The 11,935-nt window shown below is 31.7% G+C and overlaps 1 protein-coding gene across 6 annotated transcripts; it reads right to left on the bottom strand.

Annotated features, from left to right (window-relative positions):
• Positions 1 to 4,347: 4,347 nt before the first annotated feature.
• Positions 4,348 to 9,402, bottom strand: LOC100792997 (peptide methionine sulfoxide reductase-like). Of its 6 annotated transcripts, none has more exons than XM_006601744.4 (4): positions 9,203 to 9,402; positions 7,604 to 7,681; positions 6,117 to 6,646; positions 4,348 to 4,808 (listed from the first exon to the last, which is right to left on the bottom strand). In XM_006601744.4, exons 2-4 carry the CDS (start codon positions 7,638 to 7,640, stop codon positions 4,557 to 4,559), a joined length of 819 nt encoding a protein of 272 aa, XP_006601807.1. In that variant the 5' UTR covers positions 7,641 to 7,681; positions 9,203 to 9,402; the 3' UTR covers positions 4,348 to 4,556. The 6 variants fall into 6 exon arrangements, with proteins under 6 accessions (XP_006601807.1, XP_040867548.1, XP_040867550.1 ...); XM_041011614.1 differs by lacking the exon at positions 7,604 to 7,681 and adding an exon at positions 7,148 to 7,412; XM_041011616.1 differs by lacking the exon at positions 7,604 to 7,681 and adding an exon at positions 7,207 to 7,412.
• Positions 9,403 to 11,935: the final 2,533 nt, after the last annotated feature.

Raw genomic sequence — 11,935 nt, 5'->3', positions numbered from 1 at the left:
TGGGTTTGCAATTAAACCTATGACCCACTAACCCAGGTTGGGTTACCCCCAAAGGAGGAAACACACTAGGTCATGTTGGTCAATTAAGGTTAAGTATAAAATTTTATTTATTTTTCTAATAAAGATAGAGTCATGTGAATCAATTAGTGATCTACTAGTTCAACTATTGACCCCAGTGACCTAATGTCTTGACCAAGTCAATCACTAGTTTGATTTTTAAAATTATGGATGGTGGTAAGGTGGAATAGTGACAACGACAATGGATGCAACATAATAATAGTAGTGGTGGCGATAATAGCAATAGAATGGTGATGCGACGACGGTGTGGTGGGGTGGGGTGAAATGGCGGTAGTGGCAATGACAACGACAATGGTGGTGGTAGAGGCGACAAAAGCGAGGTGTAGTGGTGATGACGATAGTGGTAGAATGGTGGTGGAGGCGAAAATGGCGGGGTGGTGATGGTGGTGACAATGGCGGAATGATAGCAATGGAGGCGATAACGACCGCAATGGTAGGGGCGATGATGGTGGTGGTGATGGTATGATGATGTGATTAGAATGTGTTTTTTAAAACTTAAAACCAAATTCATAATACATTTTTTCTTGATTTTGATAATGAATGTAAAACTTTTTCGAAATTGAGTGAAAAACCAATTCAGTTCCATCTTTTACGAACACGTTTTGTTTTGAAAATTGTATTTGAAAACCGAAAACTAGAAATTCTAACCACCCTGAAGACCTAAGATACCAAACTTAAACTAAAACTTAAAAGAGAAATGCTAACGATATTCTCTCAAATACTTTCTTTTTAAGATCCTCTATAAGATTAGTTAGAATTTATTGAAAATCACCATTTTTGGTAGATTTTACTTCTTAGTTAATGATTTTTTCTCCTGCTCCATGTCAAATAAGAAGCAAAACTTATCAAAATCGATGATTTTCAATAAATTCTAATAAATCATAAAGAAAGTCTTTAAAGGAGAATGTAAAAAAGTGTTATTAGCATTTCTCAAATTAAAGTGAGGGGCAAAATTCTATTTTACCTTTTTCAACATATTTTTATTTTGATTTAAAAAAATTATTTTCTTCACTAATCTCGTAAAATCACTCATTAATTGTACCAAAAGACTAAAATCTCATTAATAAACAAAAATACTATCTCAATTTGATTTGCCTAGAATTAATTAATGCATATATAGTAATACATCTTGCAGTTGAGCGGTGCATTGGATTATGAAAGCAACGCTAAAATAGTGTGATCACATGTTGGTCACCTTTGTTTTAATTCTACAACAAACTTTATTTAATAGTCCTCAAATAAAGTAAGGTGCATTTGCCATTTTTGTTTAATGGCAACTGCACTTTGTTCAAATGTCTTTTTCTCCCCCTTATTGCAGCCACTTGTTGCCTTTCCCATCTCTAATTTTAATTTCCATCAATTATATTATTTGAAAAGAAATTGGATGAAGGATTTCAATGTCATTGGTCACGGTTGGAAATGACAATAACCCATACATGCATCCTTCGGTGGGGACTGCATGTCTGTAATCAAACATTAATTATAACAGACTAGATAACAGTAACATGAAAGGTAGTATGCTGAATATGTATCATTCTGATTTATTATTTTGTGCATTTACTTCCCTAGTGAAATTATTTTTTTTAATCATTGTAATTAAAGTTTTATCTCCACAGTAAAATCTTGAGGTATTTAGATAAATTTTAGTTTTTTAATTAGTTATGAGATTAATCATCAATATGAGATTTAATTACACTTAAAAATTTTCACTTTTTTTCAAGAATATATTCTATGAAAATAAAAAAAAACATTCCTCACAAACTCATTAGATCCCTAAAGAAACTTTTAATTAATTAGCATGCATATATTCGCAATGAAATAAATTACTATATACCATGTAACTAACTCATTAGATCCCTAAACAAACTGTTAATTAATTAGCATGCATTTATTCGCAATGAAATAAATTATTATATACCATGTAATTAAAAGTTAGAGAATGGCCTAGCTTCACTAACAAATTTAGTTTTGTACAATTAGCTATGCACGAATTTTGATTTATTGTAATTTCTTTATGAGATTTTGGTCAAGAATTTCTAAACCTTCTTAATATAATCTTCCTACCAATTATGATAATTATGCATTATATTATTAAAAAGAGAAAAAAAAAACTATACACTCACAGTATAAAACAGAACTCTGTCATATTCAATCACAAACTTGTTTCAGTGATGGTAAGGGATTTTCAGACTTCTTACAAAATCTAAGTTCCTTCCGGAACCGTAGACTCATTATATGAATCCAACGAAAATGAATGGTGTCCCATAAAGATTCTAAAACTCACTGAGAAAGTTTTATTATTGTACTGTACTATAGTTGGAGGGAAGATACATGCATCTTGAAAATAGAAACCATATTGGTGCCCATAACAATCATTAAGTGCCTACCAAAAAAAACAATCATCAAGTGTTGGTTCTTTTTTCTTTTTTTATGTTTTTCTATATATATGACTTTATCATTTATTTTGTGTATTTTTTTTTTAAAGTTTCTTAAAATTATAATGTGACCTGTGAAGTAAATTAATTAATGACAGATTTCAAACTTTTGATTTGATATGCACATTTTCTGAATAAAATTCATGTAAAAGAATACTATTAAAAAGAATTAAACCAATTGGCCAGGATGAGCAATTACTATAGAAGGAAAAGTATTTTAATTATTGATTATTGATGCATGGGAAAATTAATGATTGATATAGGTTGTATATAAATAACAAACAGAAGATTACTTTATTATTCAGCGAAGACATCAATTCAGATTTCAAAAGTAATTTGTACAGTGTCCATGGTAGCACTAGCAACTGAATGCAAGAAACAAGGAAACCCAAAAAAGCTATTGAACACAAATCCAAATAAAAATATGAACTATGTGACCTTCATCAAACAGGCATGAAATTGCACTTAAGCAGATCCAAATCCGAAGTCTTCGCGTGTATTTTCGGGTGCACTGTCCCTTTTACATAGCAATTTAGTACAAGTGATAAAGATATCATTCTTAGACACCTTGGTTTTGAGTAGACGAAAAAATGATCAAGTTGAAATTGTAGAGACTAAGGATATTCGTCTACCTCATTTTGAGGTGGATTGCGGTGGAAAGTAAAGACGCAGAAAGAAAAGAGGAAAAGTACTGAGAAAAAATAATAAATGTGATAAGTGATGTAATGAAAAAGAGAGATTCTTCATCTAAGAAAAAAAATAAGTGAAGAGATAAAAGATAAATAAATGAATAATGAGTATTTTCCAATTGTTAATTTAACATTAATATTTTTATGGATGAAGTTCAATTTTCCTTGATTAATTAAATAGTTGTGACAGGATAAAATTATTTACAATTTAGACTTGCGTAATAATTCTTTGATAAGCCTTTCTTAACAAGTCCAACATGTTATTAGGACTCTTTCAGGTAATATTGAAGGTGTATTTGTCATTTCTTTTTTTAAAAAAAAATGATAAAAAATTGACAATTTTTTTTTCTCTCACTAAAATTTGACAAACAAGTTATTTTGTCCCTTAGTTTCAATTACTTGAGTTCCTATACTTGTCAGATTAAGAAAGTTTGGCCCAATTATTAATGTTTCATCCAATTTTTAACGTTTAAGAAGGTGTGGATGACATTTTGTGGCGTAATAGCATCAAATGGCATTGTAGTTCATTAAAAGTATAAATTCAATTGTTAATATTTTGTTTAAATATTAACACAAAATGTGTTAGTGTGAATGACATTTTGTCCATTTTGTGACATACCATTTCATTTTAGTCTTACAGAATATAATATGCCAACTCAAATGTTAATAATTGTACAATGATTGAACTATTACAAAATAGAATCTGTCATCTCAAATGTTAATAATTGGACAATGATTGAACTAGATTTCATCACTCTAAGAAAAACCTAGGCTCTTTCATTTGAAATGAATGAAGGTTTGATTCAAGCAATTTAAACAGCATGGACAAAAATTACTTATGTATCGTACTATAGGAATAAAAAACGTTTTTGAGACTTAAAAATTCTTTACTTAAAGCTACTACATAAATTATCTTGGAAAATAAACATAAAATCTATTAGGTATTGGAAGAAATTAAAAAAAATCCTGCCTAAAATGCATGATTAGTTATATATAACTAACCCCACTTAAATTCTATTCATATTAGTCTCAAGTTCAATTTATTAAATCATTATAGTTTACTAATTTAATTTTAAGCAACCATTCACCAAACATAACTCATGGATGAAAAACCCAACAAAATAACGATATTTTAACTCAAGAAGTGCCACTAATCAAAGTTATTATAAAATCAGCTTATTAGAGAACTATACATATAAAATACTACATAACATTAAAACTGATTCTAATTCTATAGTGATCTTCACCCTATAAATACAATACAGAGAGTAGGCAGGTTTTGAATTACTTTATTGATATATTAACAAATACTTATCAAGAAAACTCCCTGCTTTCAACATCTAGACATATTAATCTAACCATAGCATCGAATTGGATCATTGCATCCCTTAGAAGCAGATTGCTTGGAACCAAATCTCCCTCCTTTCTCAAGGTACTGTTGATGGTATTCTTCTGCCCTGTAGAACTTCTTGGCAGGAAGGATCTCAGTAACAATCTTCCTGTTCAGCTTCTTCTGTTGTTGTTCCAGAGACTCTATGGCTGCCTTCTCCTGTTCAGGTGTGTAATAGTATATTCCAGACCTGTATTGTGTTCCTACATCATTACCCTATCACACAGGAAGATCAAACTGTTACATAGTGCTTAAGCCGCATGATGCAAAGGCAATTTACAGTTGTATCAGCATAGCAGATCATAGGTTGTCATTATATATTCAAAGTTCATAGATGCATGCATTCGAATGATGAAGAGAATGAGAAAAATGGTGTGCCGAAACAAGAGAATTGAAGAAAGCAATGGGTTGAACTTTGAACAAAAAAAGGCAAAAGACAACAGAAAAATGTAATAAAAGGACAACAAAACTTGGATGCAATTCCTTTGATGTTTTTGTTGTTATTCTCCAATTAGAATTAGAGTTGTATTGGTAATTTGCATTAAAGGTTTGCATTAAAAGTCAACATAGGTTACTGAGGTGAAACTCCAATTCTAATTGGAGAATAGCACCAAAAGCACCTAAGGAATTATATCTAAGGTTTGTCTTAAAATAAATAGATCATTCCATATCAAACTGGTTTTTCTACACATCCTGTTCAATGGTTACCAGAGGTCCATTACATATTCCAAGTTCAACATAAGGATATGTAAATTGCCCAACAACTAGACAATTAAAAGCTACTGTTTCTTTTCAAGGCAGAATCACATTGGAATAAAAAATTGAAAAAGGCAGGGCCATGCCATACTTGTTTGTGAAGTATATCTATTATGAGTAAGATCTAGTTTAGCAACAAGTTCTTTACCACAACCTAAAGTCCTAAACACAAGCAAAAAATAGTATTTGCAATAAACTACCAAAATGTAACAGATTGAGCACTCTTGTAATAACTTGTGAACTGTGAAGTCACAGATGTATGGTGCAATGGTATGTAGAAGTGGAAAGAATGACATGATCACATAATTCAGAGTAGAAGCACACAAACACTCCCTCAATTGGCATGGCAAACGGGGAAAAAAGGTTAAAACTTAGTAATGAAGGAAACAAATATCAAGAGATTCCCCATCAATTTGATTTAGCACAATACATCAGAGTATTGGAACAGAATTCACAAAACAAGGCATCATAGGATGTTCAAACATAAATGCATCTATTAGGCAACAGAAAGAATTAGCATCACCTTATACAAATTAATCATGAAGCAAAAAGAAAGTCTTGTAAAATGATTAACTCTTTTATGTAAAAAATGGTTGAACAATTCCAAAGAAAGTTTACATTATAACCATAAGCCCAAACTTGTAATTCAGATCAGAAAAGTCTAGACATCACACTTGAAACAATGAGATGGTATTAATAAGAAATCAGACCAATTCAACTAAGCATGAAAAGTTTATAAAATAATTAAAAAGAAAACTTCATATTTACCTGCCGATTCAGTGTGGTAGGATCATGTCTAGCCCAGAACACATCAAGCAAACTCTCATAGCTACATTCATTGGGATCATATTCGACCCGGACAACCTCCGAGTGGTGTGTGGTTCCCATACACACATCCTCATAGCTTGGATTAGGCAACTGCCCCTGGCTATAACCAACTTCTGTCTTGGTCACCCCTGCTGCCCTCTGGAAGGCCAGCTCAACACTCCAAAAGCAGCCAGCACCAAACTGGGCAAACTGTTGACCTGGTGCTGGTATCTCATCATCTGGTCCCTGAGCAGTGGTTGAATTCATGTTTTGTGCAGCCCTTGGGCTACCCAACCCAACGATTCTGCTCAACAAGTTCATGGGCGACTTGTTACAAGCAATATTTGGATAAGTTTGGGAGCAGAAGCAACAGCACTTGACAGTAAAAACTGAAAATGATGGAAGGAGCTTCGCTTTGGCCGGACTGGAGAGAGTAGAAGAAAGGAACACGCAGAAGGGAACTGGATGTGGCAGAGTGCTGATGCTTATTGCTGCAAGGAGTTTGAGTAAAATAAGCACACTTTTCTAGTAGTAATAAATTAATTAAAAAGTATCCTTGATAAAAGGGGGGGAGGGGAGGAATACCAACTTAAGATGCCAGGAAAACAGATTGACAACTTAAACACATAACCAAAAGTTTAAAAATAAGAGTGTAGTTTTAATCCAGTCTACCATTGAACCATACGATGAAATTGATAAGTGCAACAATACATGATATACAAGATAGGGATAACACAGAAGAGCTCACAAGAAACAACTGGAAAATGACTGTTGAAAGAAACAGAAGCATACAATGCTGAAATGGTGTGTCTCAACTACACAACACAGAGCAATTTATATAGGCTGAATGAAATAATTTCAAATAAATATAGGAGATTTTATTCCTATAAACATGATATGATATGCCTATAAAATAAATCTATACATTAATTCTAAAGATCCTTATCAACTTTCCAACAATAGCAATGGATATTCAGCAGAGAACAGAATACCCCAATCCCTTTCCTTAATCATTTCCTGGCGCCCCCGTTTCCCTTTCTCCCCGAATTACCTCCCCCACTCAGCATGTGACAGCTGTCCTTGTTGCTATTGTTTTCCCTCTCTTTTAGCAACAAACTCCTCCCTTGGCATGTTCTCTGTGTTAGTTATTTCCCTATTTTCTCCTCTCTGGACTCTTTCTTCACACATGCTGCCCATCATCACCTTTTAACCCACTCCCTTTTATTAGCCCATTCTAGTATACACATTGCCACAGGCCTATCAGAAATATATTTAAAAAGTTTTTACTGCAAGTGAAAGAGAGAAAGAAACTTAAATTACTGCAAGGCTGGAAATGAAAAGTTTTTCGCATTGACATTGAATCAAATTTAAAATCTAAAAACAATTAATTTTCAGACAAAAGAAAGTCGACAATGTGTAGAGACTAAAATGACTGATTAATCACTTATTCACTAATGATTGCAAGATAGGATAAAGACCAGGCATTTAAAATCCATAACCAGTCAAACGAAAATGGAGACTCTAAGCTGCAAAATTACATAAAGCAATAAATAGTTATTGTAAAATCAATCTAAACCTCGAGGACACTTGACAACTTTAAATAAATAGATAAATGATTCATTATATACTCCTACATGCATGTGTAATTGTGCGAATTAGTATGTACATGCGTATATGTATGAAAATGCTCCACAGTACAAACACAAATTCATACCTTACCACCCATGAAATTAAATGTGATTGGTCTTGTGTTGCTGTGTTTTCTCTCTAAATATTAAGTCAAAAGTATGGGTCCTGACTCCTGATTGGTTAGTTTCATTTTCATTGAAATTCATATGCGAAAAGTTTGTAGTGTATAGCATTTGCTAATAGATGTATGTATTAGTAGTCACAGGACATAATCAGACATATAAGAAGAGAACCCTTTCAAATACGAACACAAAGGTCATCTATAATCTATTTGTTGTTTAATAATAAGGAGTCAGTTGTTTAACCAAAAAGATTCATATTATAAATATTACATACTACAAATTATACACTGTGAATGAAGATTAAGCTGCAGAAGTACATATAGCTGCTAGTAGTTGTTGTGAAATCAATCTAAACCTCGAGGAAAATAGACAATTCAAAATAAATAAAGAAATGATACTTCTTTATACGTGCATGGGTGAATTAGTAGGCACATGATTATGTATATGTACATGTATTAACAGTCACAAGACATAATCAAACAGACAGGAAGAGGAGCCTTTTGTATATGACCACAAATATCATCTATGCACGGTTTAATTATAAAGACTCAGTAGGTCAACGAAAAGGACTCATTTTGTTTCTGATTCAGTTAGTGACCAAATTGGTTTATACTTGCCAAATATATATATATATATATATATATATATAACTTGTCAGATAGTCGCTAAATTCAAGGACTAAATTTTCTTTTTTTTCTAATGTCAATGACCAAATCAACTAGTGGTGCCAATTTCAGGGACCAAAAAAATAATAGTAATATTTTATCCAAATTTTGAATATCCCGTACAGATAGCTTGTCTAACAAATATTCTACTTGCAAGCTAATAATAAATTGAATGTAAACTGCAACAGAAACACCAAAATAATTGAAATAAAATATATATATATATATATACATATATATCAGAACTAGAATTGTTAATAGATAGGGTTGGCAGAAAATTCTAGAATGAAACACCCGAGGCAAAGAAATGCACCCTCTGTCTCTGTCCCACTCCCATAATAATCGTCGTGTAAAAAGAAAAAACTTTCGTCTAAAATAATCTAGGACGACAATTATAATACAACTGAGGGAGTACTAAAAGCCAGAGAATCCATCATCAACCCTTCAACAAATTATTCCAATCAATCTCAACAAAAAAAAAATGCAATGAATAAATTAGAAAAACCCACAACCCCAAAATCCCTTTTCCTTTTTTTTTTTCAGATTGAAGGCAAAAGGGAAAGAAGAAAAATTGGAATCACATAAAAAAGGGGAATGGCAAAATAGAGAAAAGAAGAGAAAACACACGTACCCAGTAGAGGAAAGAGATTGAATGGTGCTGAGGAGTGAGAAAGTGAGGGATTCGGCAACAGTGACAGCAAAAGAAAACAATTTGCGCTTTGTGGTTTGGTACAAAGTGACCCAAGATGATGTTTCGTTGATATTCTCCAATACAAAGCTACATCCTCTTCTATTCGTTAGTTATTGCTCGCGCGTTTGCGTCAAATGACATAAAGCCCCACACGTTCCTCTTCCGAAACCCCACCAAGCCAAGGGTAGGAACGTCAATTAAGAATGTCTTCGCCTCCAAGGTTTAAACCGAAAGGAGAAAGCAAATTAATATTCGATTTGTATTTCTTTGCTTTTTTAATGGACGGGATTGGCACAATTGTCTGAATTGAGCCCAAAAATTTATTAGAATATTCATCTTTGCAAATCATGGCCCAAGTAATTTTCACACCCCATTCTCACTTTTTTTTTCTTGAAAAAAGGGCAAATTACTCCTTTTTTTGTACTGGTAGATCCAATTGGAACTAGCTTCCATTGTGTATCAATACACAACAAAAACATGTTTTAGTTGCATTTATGGGTTTGATACAAAAGGAAAATAAGTTTTCATTGTGTATAAAGAAATTAATTATTCCTTTTAAAGTTCTTATTATTTTTATTAAACTTTAAGTGTTATTGAACTTTCATTCCTTTTTACTAATGTAGGTACAGTAGGTTACCACATATGCAATTAGGTGGTCATAAATGACTTAGGAGTTCTTAAGAAGACTCTAATAAGAGATTCAGAGAGACATTAATTGTGTATAAAGAAATAAATGATGTTGTTTACTTGTTTGCCAGGATGACTCGGGATTTTTAGGCCATGCTTGATTTGATGATAATTACTAAGGGCACCAACGCTTATTATACCAACACGCTGTGAGATGTACCATTTCGGGGGAGGAGGAAGACCTACCAGTGATGTTTTGAATTTTATTTTGTATCTAATGTTCACTTGTTTTAATATTTCTTTACCATTTTGTATTTATGTTATTTCATGTTATGTAAACTTATTTTGTACGAGTACGTCCACTTATTTATAATATTTCATCTCTTCTATTTTGCATTTTGTATTATTTCATGTTATATCGAATTATTTTGTATGAGTATGTTGACTTATTTAAAACATAAAAATTAAACCATGGCAGCGCCGCACGAGGCTTCATCGGAAAATGGAAAAAGAAGGAAGAGAAAGAAGAAAAGGATGATGGAATGCGAAAAAAATCATGAAACAAAATAAAGCATCAAGAAAAAATGACGATATCAACTTGTACAGATCTTGTCGGCGACCATAGATCTCACTACCGAGACGAACGACGGAACTACGGACTTAAAAAAAATAAAAATAGAAGAAGAACGTAGGAGAAGAAGAAGAGAGAAAAAGGAAGAAGAGGGAAGAACATGAGAGAGAATGAGGGAATTACTTGGAGATCCTTCTCCCTTCTTTGATAAAGCTTGTCAAATGACGTTGTTGGATTGGTTTGTTTTTCTTTCTTGGGATTTGTGCCCCTTTGTGTCATTAGTGCATACTCCTTTCCTCTCTTATTCATTGTTCTCCTTCTTCTTGACCTAATGAGCTCTTAAGGGGAGCCTAATAGGTCAAAGACTTTTTTTTATGTTTTCTCATTTTTTTTATTTCTTTTTCTTTTGTACTATTCTTTCTTTTTCTCTTTTTTTTTCTTATTAATTTTTTTTCAATTTTTAAAATTTTCTTCTTTTTTTATTAATATATTTTTTTAGAACCCAGATAGAATTAGGGTTTAACAATTGTTGCACAAAGTGTGGTCAATATTGTGTGTTTATTCATAGCTTAATTTCCTGGCAATATTGTGTATTCATTGGAGTCTTGGAGGCACTTCTTATGGGTCACATGTAATCCTAGACAACTTTCATGATTTGGTATCACCTGGATAGAAAATAGGAGTAAGGAAAGGTTTGTATTGCATGTGCACTTACTTATGTATGTATTGAATTTATTAGAAGTATGTTTTGTCTAAATGTTATTATGGTGGGTTTTGTCTGTCTCTACTCTTGAAATTATTATATTTATTTTTATAAGATATGATAAATTTTAATCAAACAAATTTTAAATAATTATAAACAGTAAAAAGTCATTCTTGAATTTTCTTACCATGTATTATGTTGAATTTCCAATGAAAAAGTGCTTTCATTAAGAGCATTTTTTTTCAAAAGAAATACAAAAATGTATTGTTGTGAACTTAAAGAAAACAGGTGTGAGAATAACAAAGTCGTGTAGAGGGCTGTTTCCACGATGTGTCTATCCCATCCATGTCATCACCGTATTTGTTTTTTATTTTTTATAAAAAAATTAAAACAACAAGAAATTCATTACTATTGTTCGTTTTATAATAAAAAATATTTTCGTTCTTTTTTGTAAAATAATATAATAGAAACTTGTTTTTGTTATATTATTTTTTTAAAAAATAACACATAAAATATGTTTTTGTTGTGTATTGAAAAATGATAACCTTTCAAAACTTACCACATAATAAAAATTTATTTCCATTATGTATTGCATTACTCAAAACAATGGTTATCATTATTAAGGGATTAAATATATTTTTGGTCCTTCTAAGTTTATATTTTTTAAAATTTTGGTTTTTGTAATTTTTTATTCATTTTTAGTCCCTATAAATTTATGCTTTTAAAATTTTGATTTCATAACATATTTTATTTATTTTTAGTCCTTGTAAGT

Source organism: Glycine max, chromosome 18 (assembly GCF_000004515.6).
Source record: "Glycine max cultivar Williams 82 chromosome 18, Glycine_max_v4.0, whole genome shotgun sequence".
NCBI classification, from domain to species: domain Eukaryota; kingdom Viridiplantae; phylum Streptophyta; class Magnoliopsida; order Fabales; family Fabaceae; genus Glycine; species Glycine max.
Note: the sequence above shows the minus strand (reverse complement) of the source record. Positions and strands in the feature narration are given on the sequence as shown.